Source organism: Petaurus breviceps, unplaced genomic scaffold, assembly GCF_028583685.1.
Source record: "Petaurus breviceps papuanus isolate PSGF00001 unplaced genomic scaffold, PetGlider_PUasm1.0 191, whole genome shotgun sequence".
Lineage (NCBI taxonomy): Eukaryota > Metazoa > Chordata > Mammalia > Diprotodontia > Petauridae > Petaurus > Petaurus breviceps.
In genome coordinates, this window is record NW_027185811.1 from 1,670,002 (window position 1) to 1,685,406 (window position 15,405).

Below are 15,405 nucleotides of genomic sequence, written 5' to 3' on the forward strand. Positions count from 1 at the left end.
GCAACAAAGGTCTTTGTCTAGTTCTTTAAATATCTCAAAACAATGTAGCCTTTTGACTGTCCTACTTTCATTTGTGACATATGACTAGACCACTTCCTTCTAAGGAACTTCTGACGCTGATGTCATTAGTCATATTAGAATAACCAATCATGAGTCTTTCAATTGCCCTGTGTCTCACCTGCAGTTCAGATTTTCTGAAAAGCTCTGTGATTTATAGTCATATAGTATCACCAAGGAAATTATTATAATTAAAATTAAATAACAAACATTCATTAAGCAACCACTATGTACAAGGCCCTGAGCTAAGTGCTAGGAGTACAAGGATAGGATTGTCCTTATGTTGTAAGGAACTCCTTATAAAATAATAACTGGATCATCTTGGAAAATGAAGCACAATATATACAAAGAAGGAAGAGCAAACTGCCAAGGACTAAGTCTTTGGGGATACTCACAGTTGGAGGAATGTAAAGACAGTAGGGACAGAAGGCTTGAGAAAGTTTTTTTAAGGATGGGGAGACACAGACATATTTATAGGCAGCTGGGAGAGTACTCATAGGGAGCGAAAGACAATGAAACAAAGAGTGGGGATAATGGAGGAGACAATGACTAAAGATGAAAGAAGATAGGATCAAAGGTACACACTGAGTTGATCTTGGCAAAGAGAAGTGTCCTCTCTTCAACTATGACTGCTGTGAAGAAGATGATAATGAAAGGAAGGCATCAAAGTGACATGAGAAGGGGAAGAAGAGAGAAAAGGGAACCCTTGGCAAATGGCCTCAATTTTATCAATGAAGTATGAAACAGGATGTTCGACTGACAGGGTGAAGGAAGGGGTGCTTTAGGAAGTTTGAGGAGAGATGAGGAGATTTAAAACAGCTGCTGTGCAAAGTAAGATAGCGAATCAGTGTGTAGAATGATGGCCTTACTGCAGTGAAGGTCCATTGAGATCATGCGATATGAAGTTTTGTGATTTCCTCCAGTTCTGTTCAGCAAACAGTACATGAATAGAAGAGAAAGAGGCAAATGGCAGGAATAATTCAGGGCTGGATTTTGCAAGATGTGATCAGCAACAGGGTATGGGATTTAAGAGTTTTTGAAGGGTGAAGGGAATAGAAGATGCACTGAGGACAAAAAAGGGTTAGGGGTTGTAAGGCATAGGGAAAGATAAAATACTGTGACCAGTAAAGGAATTTTACAGTTCTCAAACACAAAAATAGGGCACTTGGGGGTAATGGCAAGATCAAGGGTATGATGATCTCTGTATGTAGCTGAGGGATAGGCAGGCAAAGGAGTAGACTGAGGAACGGAGAAGTCAGAGTATTTGAAGGAGCATCATTATAGATGCTGAAGTCACCTAATATGAAGACAAGTACCAAGGAGGAAAAAAAGACTGTGTGCCTGAAACTGAACTCAGAAAGTAAGAATGCTTCAGAGGTGTTCAGGGAACGAAGACCGTCCAGAAAGAACAGCCACCAGGATCTGGTTCAGATTACCACACTTGGATAGTGAAAACCTCAAAGGAGGAGAGGTTTGCTCAGTGATAACAGGAGAGTTAGGAAATAGCAACTGGGAGCTATAACTAGTGAACAGGTGGGGAGTGGGGGTGGGGTAGGATAGAAAAAAAGAGAAAATGTAGCCTGTACTACAAGAAATGGTGAGGAAAGTTGTGTCATCAATAGAAAGTCAGATCTCAGTGAGGACCAGAATATGGAAGGAGTGAAAATAAATGCTTGTGATGAAAGAAATGTATTAATTTTGGAACAGGAATATGAGAAGGCACAGAGCAATGGGAAGATCTGGGACATTTGGGGGATGGAAGCAATATTAAATGGATGAGAAAGCAATTGGCAGCCGAAAATGAGGAAAATATAAGGCATTGGGGGTAAGATGTCTATTAAGGAGTAAATTTAGAAAGAATATCTGTTTGGAAAGAGGTCCAGTGAGGGAAGCATATGATTAGACTGTTCTAGGTCCTCCCATGAGGCCCAATCTTATGGCAGATGGTAATGTTGTGCCCTTTGAGGCCCCAGGAGGGTTAGGAACAGTTGGAGGTGTAGCAGTCTGAGGGTACCTTGCCTGCAGCAGAAAAGGTCACTGTAGGGTGGGAGGTAGAGAGGATCTTGTCTTGGGGTAGTTCAGAAATGAATGGTAGCACAGAAACAGGACAGTAGTTTAAAAAGTAGCTAGTTAAGTGGAGAACATTTTTAAAAAATCTTTCTCTCTTACTGAAATTTAAATTTTTTAAAGTATCTTTTGCCTTTACAATATCTTAAGTTCTTAAATTATGTGCATTCCCTCCCCCCACCCCCCGATACACTCTTAATAATAAAGAGAAGAAAAAGTTCAATGCATCAACCAAGTCTTATACACACACAGTCTCACACCTGAGCAAAGAAAGGAGGAGCACATTCACCTGATTCTTCTTTGGTGGGAGATTGGACATTGAAATTTCACAGCATTCATTTTTTTGTTGATGTTATTCTTTCTATTTATACTGTTATTATTTTCCTGGTCCAGTTTGCTTCACTTTTGATTAGTTCATACAAATCTCCCTGTGATCTTTGGTTTTCTTCATATTCAAGGTTTTTCTTACAACATAATATTATCACACTCATGTAGTACACCTTATTTAGCCATTACCCAATATATGGTGGTCTAGTTTGTTTCTTGGTCTTTGCTGCCACAGAAAGTCATGTAATAAATATTTTGTTATATATGGGACTTTTTTTGACTGACTTCTTCAGGATATGTGCCTATTAATGGCTGCCTTGGGCCAATGAGTATAGGCACTTTCTTAGCTTTTTTAGCCTAATTCCAAATTGCTTTTCATAATGACTGTATTAATTCAGTTCCACCAATAATGGTGCATTAGTGTGCCATCATTCCAAAACATTTCCAACACTAATTTCTGTCATCTTTGTTAATTTGCTGGGTATAAAGTAAAAGTTCAAAGTTGTTTTCGATTTAGTATTTTTTCATTATTAAAAATCAGAAATCTTTCATATGGTTAATATGTCACAATTCTTTTGACAATTGTTTATATCTTTTGGTCACTTAACTCACGATGGAACAGCTTTTACTAAATTTATGTTAGTTTCCTATATCAAAGAGATTCAATGTAACAATTTTTTCTTATCTGAGTGCCTAAGGAGAAGCCTTTTCGATATACAAAATAAAAATATGCTTAAAGGGAGAAAAGAAGGCTTTAACGGCAATGGCTTATGGTAAACTGAGAGAGGATACTCGATGGGTTCACAAATCTATTTTTGCCTATTTCTCCCTGGGAGATCACAAACTCCAGTATCAGAAACACTGAAGTATACTTAAGTAAACATCTCACATGTCAAAAAAAAAAAGCAAAAAAAAAAAAAACCCAATTCAGGGGTTTCTAATCTTTCAACATTTTCTGTTTTCCTATGTATCCACGATATCCACTAGGTGTCACAATTATGCCTAAATGAGGACTGGAAGATGAAGGATGTAAGTATTCAATTTAGTCTTTCTTCCCTAAAAGAAATGCAGCTTATACTGTTAAATATAGCTTTCTTTTTATTATGATTGATACTCTGGAGCTTAATACTAGAGAAATAAAGTAATTCTGGAAGTCAATACTGCCTTTTCTGACAAAGAGCTGTAAAATTTGTTTTTGATAAAGGCTAAAAATTAGTTTTATGTTTTGGAAGAATTCAATTAAATCACAGACTAAGAGTTAGGATATCATGAGATCATAAATCTGGAGCTGAAAGGCCCCTCAGAAGTCATCTAATTCAATGCCCTCATTTTATAAAGGAGGAAACTGAGGCCCAAAGAAGTGAAATTATTTGTCCAAAGGTTATACAACTAGTAAGACAAGAGAACAAAATCTGAGGGCACTCTGACTCTTTGGGAAGTAGTAGATTGAAGGCAAAATGAAAAGGAATGGCAGAAGATGAGACGGATAGATAGTGTCATGGAAACAAAAAACACAAGCTTGGACAGACTTCTGGAGATTGTAGGGAATAGAAGAGTCTGATGTGCCATATGACTGAACAATTGATGAGGGAACAGGCAAATGGGGTTAAGTGACTTGCCCAGGGTCACACAACTACAAAGTGTCTGAGACAGGATTTGAATTTAGGAAGATGAGCCTTCCTGACTAAATCTTACTTACTAAATTCTGTTTCTTCTCAATCTTTTATGGTATATAAATGTGATGGATTATAATATTCTTTTATTATTATGCTGAACTCTTATTAGTGTAATAATCAACCAGGATTCCAGAAAACAATGAAAAATACTACCCACCTCCTGATAGAAAGGTAAAGAACTCAAAAAGCAAACTAAGACAAAAGATGTTTTGGAAAGGTCAGTGTGGACATTTGTTTTGATAAAACTCTCAAAAAGAAGGTTCTGAAGACATGCAGATAAATATACCTGGTGGAGAAAATGATGCTGTCTGAAGAGACCACTATGGATACACAGATAAAACACCTATCAACTCCCATTTTTAAAAGATATATATCGAAATTGGAAAAATGAGCAGATAACAGAAGATGAACACAAAACCACAGTATAATGCCATAACTGTGCCAGTAATGCTCAAGCTCAGAAAGAACTGAATTTAAGCAGGAAAAATAAGGACAAGAAAAAGGATTTTTAAAAGCTATACTGGGGAAAGAGAGGACAAACAAAAAGAAAGGATAAGAACACTGCTGAGGTTAAATAGTAATGATAGCTAACTAAAAAGAAAAGGGCATAGGTGCTGAATTTCTATGTTGTTTCTGTATTCTCTGCCCAGGGTAGTGATCTTTGAATTGCAAAGGACAGAACATACGTAGATTTTAGGGAAGTCAAAACCCAAGAAAAGCAAGGAAACAGTAAAAGGGAGCATCAAGCTGTCTTGATGAGTTTAAATCATCTTAAGTATCATCTTAGCAGGTACTAAAAGAACTAGTGACCAGAACTGCTGAGATGCCAAGCTTTCTACGAAATTTGGCAGAGGATTTCAGAGGCACCACAGAATACATGGAGGGTAAATGTCCTAATTTGAAACTCAGTTATTAATTTTCCTTACTATTAGTAATTTGGAATATTCTTTCATGTGGCTATTAATAAGTTGCTTATTACTTTTTAACATTTTTATCAATGACATGGACTTGGATAAAAGCATTAATTGCTTTCTTATCAAATTTGCACATGAGAAAAAGCTGAGAATGATCATTAGTATACTGAATTTCAGTCCAAAGAAGATCCTGAAAGGTTAGAATGTTAAGACAAATTAAATAACATGTATATAACAGAATACAAATTGTATCTCTATGATCTTGGGAAAAGCAAACTCAAGATAACTCAAGACTGCAGGCAACCAAAAAAGTTAATGTTTATTTTAAGCTCTCCTAAGAGAAGCAGTGTCCTGCCCTGGTCAGACAACATGCAGAATATAGTGATAGTCTGGGGTGCCACATTTTAGGAAGGATATTGATAAATGGGAAAGCGTGGAGAAGGGTAACCAGGATGGAAGGACTTTAACAGCCTATCATGTGAGGGGGGAAGAAAAGGGTAGTGAGGGTGGTGGTACTCTGGAGAACAGAAGACTTGGCAGGGGATATGACATGACTTTATATACCTGAATGACCATCATGTTTGAAGAAGGATTAGCATTGTCCTTGGCTCCAGAGGGCAGAGCAAAGGGAAAAAGTTGGAGAGAGGAGGATTTGGAAGGGAAAATTTCTTAATAATTACAGCAACTCAAAAGCAGCCTCATGGTACAGTCATAAGAACAGTGCATTTAGAGCCAGAAGAACTAAGTTCAAATCCAGATTCTGCCATTTATGTGGCCTTGGGCTAGTTACTTAAAATTTAGGAACTCTAAGCTGGAGGAGGTTTAGATGAACCTCCTAGGATAACAATATACACACTGACCACGACAACATAAAGAGAAACAACAGCAAAAAAAATAAAGCCACATGTTATGGAAATATAATGATCAAGCTTCCTCCCAAAAGAGAGCTCTAACGAGGCATCGGCCTCTCTTCTGTAGAACTTAAAACACAGGGCGTGGAAAGTGGCTAGTTCTGTTGAACTGGTTCCTGTTTCCTCTGCTGTAAGGAATGGCTTTCTGGGGGAAAAGGATACAAGCGGAAATGCAGATAATGTTAAAGACAAATTATATTACAGATTATTTTTTCAAAAGTGGAATGGGCTGCCCCAGGAGGAACCTTTGCTAAGGCTAGACAACATGTATTGGTCATGTTGGAAAGGGAATTCTGATACTCTTATTTCAGTGACTAAACGTGCTATAGTTAGAGGCCAGATGTGCTCCCAGGCCTCCAGAGTTCTTTCTACTCTCACTAGACTAAGACAGCATACAACTGACTAAGCACATGATGTCGCTGTTCAGTTGTTCCACTCATGTCGGACTCTTTGTGATCCCACTTGGAGTTTTCTTGGTAAAGGCACTGGAATGGTTTTGTCATTTCATTTTACAGACGAGGGAACAGGCAAATGGGGTTAAGTGACTTGACCAGGGTCACACAACTACAACGTGCCTGAGGCAGGATTTGAATTTAGGAAGATGAGCCTTCCTGACTCCAGGCCCAGCACTCTATCCACTGTGGCCCCTAGCTGCCCCACCTACATGCCCAAAGCACATAATGGTCAGCACTTAATTATCAAATCATATACCATTTGCCTATAATTTTCTTCAGATGGTTAATGATCTTAAAAGAAATTTCTGATCATATATTTGTTCTAACTTTACAAAAGAAAGAGCCTCATTGCAAAGGCTAAAAAAACCAAAACCTACAAATTAGATTTTATTTCAGTGGATGTTTCGGTTTTAGGTTGGGGAAAAAAAAAGAGGAAAGATCTAAATGTGGAAGAGCCCCCTGGAGGAAATGAGCTGACTATTCTCTCCATGTCTACTGAGGACAGACAAGGGTTTTAATTACAAAAATGGTTAGAAGAAAGAAATTCCTTATGGCAAATGTAATTACAACTGAAAAAAGACTTATTAAAGGAAAATTATGGACTATCTCTTGCTGGATAATTTTTAGAACATATTTGAAGTGAATCTCATTGGGAGACAGCAAAGACAGAATACAAGCTCCCTAAAGGCAGTAAGTCTCTTACTCGCTGCCAGACCCTGGGTAAAGTCACTCAACTGTTTCTGAACTTCAAGCAACTCTCTTCTATGGTGAAATGACACCTACTGATGAATCCCCAAGAACTACCATTCAGTACCTAAGAAATATCTAATGAATTGAACTGAATGGTTAAGTCCCTTTTAGAATTCCCTATTAGAAAAATAAATAATAGAAAAACCTTTTTGTGCATTTATGATTTGCCAATCCTTCTGTTTTAGAAAAATATAAATCAAGGTAAGTACACAAAATTCTATTGTTTTAAAAAAATTAGAATTCTCTACCCAAGCCCTTTTGATGGCTCTGTTCTCTTTCTCTCTCTCTCTCTCTCACACACACACACACACACACACACACACACACACATGCACACGCACACACACGCGCCTGCTCTGCATAATCTCCTAGCTCGGTGTTGCTCCATAAATGTTTGGTGGGGAGCAAATGAGAGTCAGAACAAATTAAGACAGGGGATTATTCTCATTGTGTATTAAAATAATTTTTTAAAAAGTATTTTTCATTAGAGTAATGCCTACCTTGTATCTGTGGGATGTAAGGAGACAGAAGTTTTGACCTTTTCTTCTCATATCCTTTCTGGGTAATATCTCCTAAAATAGCAAGAAAACAGAAATGGTTTGTAGATTATCCTTTTTCTGCTTTTTAAAGAAAAAAATCTTTATTACAGAGCATTTGAGGGTCATCCAGGCTTCTAAGAGCATATACAGAGAAGAAGAAATCATGCCATTCCACCAAGGGATTTTGTTACATATAATTTCCCACAGATTTAGGTCTGCCTTCTGATAAGGAACAGCAGTACTTTTCCTAAAACCAAATTTGGCTCACAAATATGCTACAGATACAACTATGGATCCCAAAGGCCCTCCACAGCTCTAGCTTTTGTGCTGCTTAGGTTATCCCCAAACAGAAGAGCTACTAAAAAAATAAATTCAGGTTTAATTAAATGACCACTACCAACTGGTTTGTAAACGTTCACCCACAATGAAATACAACTTAACTGAGTTTATAATTATAGGTTCTAGTTTAAACAAGCAAAATATTTACCATGAAAAATTAATGCAATCTGCCTGTTAATTTAATTGAATAAGAATGCTCATAATTTTAAAATATGTGAATATATGTGTATGTATATATGTGTGTGTGTACACACACACAAATCCAAAACAGCTAAATCGCAAATACATATTTACAAAGTCACAGACACGATGGTTTTTATTTTCATTATTGATCTTTTTCATAATTATTTTAACAAGTATTTTTAAATGAAAACAGGTCTAGACTCTTATTAGACACTCAACACTTTTTGACTGAGTGAGTTTTAACAATAGTGTCCCTGTTTCACATGCTGAGTCATACTTTTGCCAGTTGCTATTTTAAAAAGATAACACAGAATAGAAAATAATTTTTATTGACAGTTTACTCTGTGAAGAAAGATGTATACAAGTGTCCTGAAGAGAAATGATACTAATGATGCGCAGTTGGAAGGACAGTACTACTTGTACACATCTCAAATGGATACTGAATGTGGCAATGACTGAGATCCGAACTGAGTAAGAGGATGTAGGAAACATTTGGGATCTATGTAGCTAGCATTTGCTGTACTTTGAATGGTTCTAAGTATCTCCCTGAAACAAATGTAAAGAACAGTAGGAAAACTCCCCCAAAGCTACAGATTCAAGGACAAGAACTAGCCTGAAGGAAACCTTAAAATTCTTCCCCTCCATTCATACTCCTTGCTTTCTTTTCATTCTTTTCAATGTACTCCTGCACCTGTCTCTCTAACAAGACAGGAAGACACTAGCTACGATTTAAGTAGACCCTATTATGGCTAGTAATCCCTCTCTTATTCTTCCAGTTCCTGCTTCCAAATAAATCTACAGCTCATACCAAGGTCATTGCCTAGAAAATTAAGTCCAAACTCCTCTGCCTGGAATGTAAGGCCTTCCACAAGATCTCCAATGAATGGTTCCCACAATTTCCCTAAAAATACTCTGCTTCAGCTAAACAAGGCACTTTGTTTTTCTCATTCTCTAGTTTTACTACCTCCAAGATTTTTCCTCATGCAAGACTTTTCTCTTAGGATGTTTCCCATTACTATCTCCATGCAATTTTACATTGACCTACCTATCATGCTTGGGACTCCTATCTTCGGGACATCTGTACCTAAATAACCTCCTTGAGGGCTAAGGATCATAGCTTCAGAGAATTTACTGTCTAGAAGACTGTAATAAATGACTATATATGGTTAGTATGTTATATATACACACATATATACATACATACATAATTACATGCATGCATGCATGCATTTCTTTTGGAGGGGGAGGCAACTGGGATTAAGTGACCTGCTCAGGATCACACAGCTAGTAGGTATCTAATGCCACATTTGAACTCAGGTCCTTCTGACTCCAGGGCCCATTTCCTATCCACCACTATGATTTAAAGAGAGCCCCTCCAATTGCTCAACAACTCTAGCCTCTAGTGTTCTAGTGTTCTCTCTTCCAGTCTACTGATCATGAAGGGGCTTTGTCAGGTTTTCTTTTGGACTTCCTGTGCAGGTATGGAGGGATACCTTAATGCTTCCCTGCCCCTCCAAACCTATGGTGGCTGCTAAACAGGGCAGCTACAGCATGTGCTTATCTAAATGATTGAGAGTAGGGTCCTCAAAGATTTGATAGCGTCTTCTGCTTTATGTTTCTTTCCCCGAGCACAGGGATACAGAGAAGCACTTGGGTGGCAAAGTGGCTAACAGCACTGGACTTGGTACCTTGAGTTTGAATCCTGCCTCAGACACTTACAAGTTTTTCAATGTTGGTTATGCTACTTAACAGGACTTACCTACCTCACATTGGGTTGTTATGATAATGAGCAGTGTTTTGTAAACCTTAAAGCACTACATAAATGCTAACTATTATTATTGTTGATGTTATTATTACCAACGATAATAGTGATAATAAACAGTGATCCTGATATGGATGTTTCCAGTTTGGGAGGCAACCTTGTATGTTGAACAGGTGAGGAATTCTTCAGATCCCTTACTTGGTGTGGGCTATACTGTCTCCTCATACCACTTTTATAAAGATTGACAGGAGGAGAAGCCCAAGCCCTGACCTGGATTACCAGTAGACAAAGATTTTAAGGGACCTGTGTGGACAGTGAAGGGACAAAGTAAAGGCAAACATTTTAACTATCACTCTCTCAGGAAAATATAGCAATGAGTCATTGATTATTATATCATTTTAAAGTTTCTGTTGATGCACATTGAGTCTTTTGTGTTTTGAGGATTTCTTTTGTGAGAAGGAAACAAATAGCTGCTGAATGCCTATCTATAATGCAAGTTAAGAACCTTTCAACTACCTTTTGGGGAAACCCTAGAAATTTGCCAAATCTTAAGTTTTAAATGATTTTCCTCGGAGTTCCGGGCAGGTGTGAAAAAGTCTGACTTCTCTTTTGGGAAGGCAGACCTTCTCTTTCTCCCCCCCACCACCTCCCACAGAAGTAAACCCAATATATATGATCTCAAAGGTAGGAGGCCCAAGTGGAAGAGGGTAAATGCCTACCCTCCTTGGGTCTACTGATCCAGTTGTTACACAGGCTATAAATAAATTAGGACAGCAGCCAATAACCAGTAAGGATATATTCTGCAGCTCTTCTTGGCTGCCCCTCCTCAATGTCACCAAACAAAATGAAATACCTCATTTTCTCTAATGAGAAAATAGATGGATTTTGGTTGGTAAATTTCAGCCTTCAAGCTACAGAAAATACATCTCTGCTGTAGGGAAAGAAATATTCTTATAGACAAGGGATTCTTTCTCTTCCACCCTCTCTGGTTTTACTGGAAAAGAAAGAAAAGGAAGAAGCTGATTTACTTGTAAAGAGACCTCTTGCCTGAAGTACCAGACTTTTTTGATTGAAGGCAGTGAGACAAAATCAAAGGATTAAAATTCAATGTTTCATTGAAATCTGTGTTGGTTTCATTTTAAGAGTACATATTAAGCTTTAGCTACAGAACATTCACCTCAACATTAAGATGAACAAAATAAGGTCCTTGCCACAGAGATGCTCCTATTGGTAAAATAAGACATAAATTCATGAAAGAACGAAGTGCCAATACAAGACAACATATTATTAACAGCCCAAAAGAGTCAAAGTTCAATGAAGGGTGAGGTCAAGAAGAGCGAATGCAACTAAGTTAAGAGACAACATCTGGACTGATGAATGAATGATTGATTCACCACATGAAGAACAGGGAAAATAACTTTTTTTCCCTGTGGGAGAAGCTATGTGATTCAAGGCTGGGAGTAAAAAAAAAATGAGCCCAATGTATTCATAGAAATGTTTGTCTCAATAAATAGTCAATCCCTGCCGACAACAGCAAAATTTCCTCTCTTTTCTTTGAGAAATGGGGGAAGTAAGAGGGAGAGAAAGGCAGCAAACAGGTTTGAAGATACAAGTCTTTATGTGGGTTCCGGCGTACAAAGCAAACTCTTATAGAAGGAAGTAAAACAGGAGGAATTATGCAGAGGGTGGACGATACATGAATTAGTCTAGCACTGGTGTGGATCTCAGTATATTTCATAAGAAGATATATATACCTTCACTGTTCCTGCCTGTGTCTGAGATATTTCAGCAAAAATAAGAGAATGTGTCCTTATGTCCACTAAAGTAAAATGCTACCTAAAGCAGTGTGTGTATATCTAGAAAACCAAGAGTTGTGATCAATGCTTCAACTTAAAGCTATACTTCTGTTACTATCAGACAAAACAAATGGGTCAAGCAAAGCTGTATAATACTGCTTCAGCCTAAATGCCACTTAGATTTTTTTTTTTTTGAAAAAAGTATAAAATAGCAGGCAATATGTTAGCACGTAATTCAATATCTAGTAACTAATGAATACTCCCAAACTATGCACATTTACAAATTCCAAACGAGAATTCTGAACTTTACTATTCCAAGAAAGAAACACTTTCTGGCTTGGCACAAGTTTCCAACAAATACTACTGTTAACATGCAAACACTGCAGGTAAAAATCATTCCTTTGGTGCTCATCATTCTTTTTGTGTGTGCTGAAATCTCTTTCTGGCTTGCAATTACTATCAATTTTATTTGACTAAGGAAGGGCAAGTTTCTGAATAACAGTTTTAAAGAAGCATGTAGGGCGGCTAGGTGGCACAGTGAGTAAGAGTGCTGTCCCCGGAGTCGGGAGGACCCAGATCGGTTTTGGTCTCAGATACTTAACACTCTCACAAAAAAACTGGCCGAGTAACCTTGAGCAAGTTACTTAACCCCAACTGCTTTAAAAAAAAAAAAAAGAAGCATGTAGTACAGACAGTGCTGAATGACAGAAAGTATAATGGGTCTCAGTCAAAGGGTCTGGGTTCAAGTCTTAGATGTCTTTTAATACCCTGTGACTTTGAACAAGTCAGTTAGCCTCCCTGTGCCTCAGTTTTCTACAGTGTAAAATTGGGGGACTAAACTAGATGATCTCTGAGATTCCTTTCATAGACAGACCTTAGATTAGAAATCTATTACTCTTCATTTTACAGATAAGGAAACAGATCCAAGAAAGTGAAATAATTTGCCCAAGGTCAACAATGTTTGCCCAAGCACAGCACTTTGTAAGCAAGTTCTGTGTAATGAATTTATATTTGGCATTATGGTAATTTGGATTTTTTTCTTTTTGGAGGGCAACTGGGGTTAAGTGACTTTCCCAAGGTCACACAACTAGTTTTGTGTTAAGTGTCTAAGGCCAAATTTGAACTCAGGTCCTCCTGACTCCAGGGCCAGTGCTCTATTCACTGTGCCACCTAGCTGCCCCTCATTATGGTAATTTGTGTGTCATATACCCCTTTTTTGAGAGAAGGGATTATAGGACATTTACATCAATACATGACACCCAGAACAATGCTCCCAGAGGATTGGGTATAACTGGCTGTTGAACATTAAGTTAAGCCTGTTAGACATACATGCCATACAGTTAGTGACTGTTACTAGGACTGTCCCTATAATCATCATCAGGCATTTTGAAATATTTAGGAGACTCACATATCTATTAGCATATATCCACCTACACAATGCAATATATTCTCAAGTTAAAAATTACTTCCCTGAAGGTTAATAATATGTTAAGGATATTTGATTTCTTCAGAGTAGGAAACCTCATCTGGTCTTGTTATTCCTGACTTCATCATCTCATGGGGCCACTTTCATCACCACATAGTACATCAAATAATTAAGGTACAGAATACAAATGCAATGTTTTTATTATTAACAATAATGAAAGCAGATTTCAGAAACACTTGCAAACTTCCATTTTTTTGTCCATTTATTTTCCTTCTGTTTTCTTTTCCAATCTTGGAATGATGTGACTTAGCAGGGCCCAAAACCATGTTTTTCTGCATTTTCACCACCGCCATTCTGCTATTTTGTGAGGTAATACTATTCCTAATTTTCCATTGCTCTCCATAATATTTTGCAAAGGAGTTATCATATTCTAAACTTTTGTTGCCCTTACCTGTTAACATCTCTCTACTTGGCAAGAAAATCAAGGGTTTGCTGGGTAAGGTGTGTTCTGGGATCTTTTCCTTGTTATGTAGATTGCTTAACAATGCTTAATTTTATATAGGAAATGGCAATAATCAGAAAGAACATCTTTTCCTTTATCCATTTTCTCTTTTTCCACATCAATATCCACTTTTTTTTTTAGTTAAGTCAGACTAGAGCTGCTATAATTCCACTGTATCCGTTTTTGTCATCAGCCTTTCTTCTAGTTTACTGTGGGTTTTGACTTTTGTTCTTACTAGTTTATAGTCTCATTGCACTGATCCCGAAATGACTCGCATTATCAGTAACTAGTCATTTCCTGTTTGTTAAGATAGAGACAATTACATGATGGCTGGTACTTGCCATGTGTAGTACCTTCTTATTTTCTTCTTGAAGTACTGATAACATATTAGCATGTAATGTAATGTAATTGCTGTGAAGTCTACAAAAAGCAGTACCCACATAGATGAACTACTCTAATGCCTCACCTTGGATCAGGGATGATCATGGGTTCTCTAAAGCTAGACCAGCAGAGTGGAACTTCTGTCCTTTAGTCAAGTTGTTAAGGCATGGCGTATAGTCCAAGTGATGAAATTAAGGAGGAAGGAGCAATCAGGAAAGTCTTCTGTAGAAAGTGCTACTTAGGCTGTATCTTGAAGGAAGTGAGAGATTCCATGAGGCAGAGGTGAAAAGAGAATGGAGTACAACAGCATAGATACAGGAGACTGAGTAACAGGGAGAAGGCCAGTTTGGTTGTACCAAGAGTATGGAAGGGGAGCAACGTAGACCGAGTCTGAAAAAACAGGTTGGTGTCAGGTTGTAAAAGGCAAAAATAATGGTGTATATTTGATCCTACAGCCACTGGAGCTTAATGAGTGATATCACTCAGACCTTCACTTGAGGAAAATCAGTTTCATATCTGAACAAAGGACAGAGTGGAAGCGGGACAGACTTGCAGTAGAGACACCAATTAGAAGGCTACTGCAAGAGACAACGTGACAGGTGGTGAGGGCTTCAACTAAGATGGTGACTGTATAAATAGTGAGAAAGTTGAATGTAAAAGATGCGCAAGAAGAAACAAGATTTGCCAACTGGATATGTATGGTGAGAAGGTGAAGCATATTCACTGATAACTTGCAGATCCAAGGAAGGATGGTGAAAAATAGGTTGTAAAACATAGTCTGTGAGTAAGAAATGAAACCAATGGCTTATTGAGTCATAGGGATATAAAGAAGAAATAAGACATAGATAGTCCTTGCCATTAAGAAGATTATAACCCGGGGGCAGCTAGGTGGCGCAGTGAATAGAGCACAGGCCCTGGAGTCAGGAGGACCTGAGTTCAAATTCAGTCTCAGACAACACAAAACTAGGCATGTGACCTTGGACAAGTCACTTAACCCCAATTGCTTTACCTTCCCCTCTCCAAAAAGCAAAAAAAAAAAAAAAAAGATTATAACTCTAGTACAAGTTAGAAACTAATATCTATGTTAACAGGAAATGATAAAACAGAAAGTTCTGAAAGATTCAAATAGAGACGGGTCATTTCTAGATGTAGTGATCAAAAGAGGAATCACAGAGGTGAAACCTGAGGTCAGTTGTCCCAGGCGATCTTTGTTTCATTAGCCAGGGCCTTATTTCGACTGCTTTGACCAACCTCAAAGTTCGAGGAGCTGCTAACGCATGAATTTCTACCTATAAGACTAAGCAACATTAAGTCAGTATT

The 15,405-nt window shown here is 37.8% G+C and overlaps 1 protein-coding gene across 2 annotated transcripts in view; it reads right to left on the reverse strand.

The window, feature by feature from the left end:
* DIP2B (disco interacting protein 2 homolog B) overlaps window positions 1-15,405 on the reverse strand; it is a 201,471-nt gene that overhangs the window by 107,870 nt on the left and 78,196 nt on the right. For both annotated transcript variants that reach the window (XM_069092563.1, XM_069092562.1), the window contains exon 2: window positions 7,658-7,729. In XM_069092563.1, the coding sequence (XP_068948664.1) occupies window positions 7,658-7,729 (72 nt within the window). The remainder of the gene's footprint in view (window positions 1-7,657; window positions 7,730-15,405) is intronic.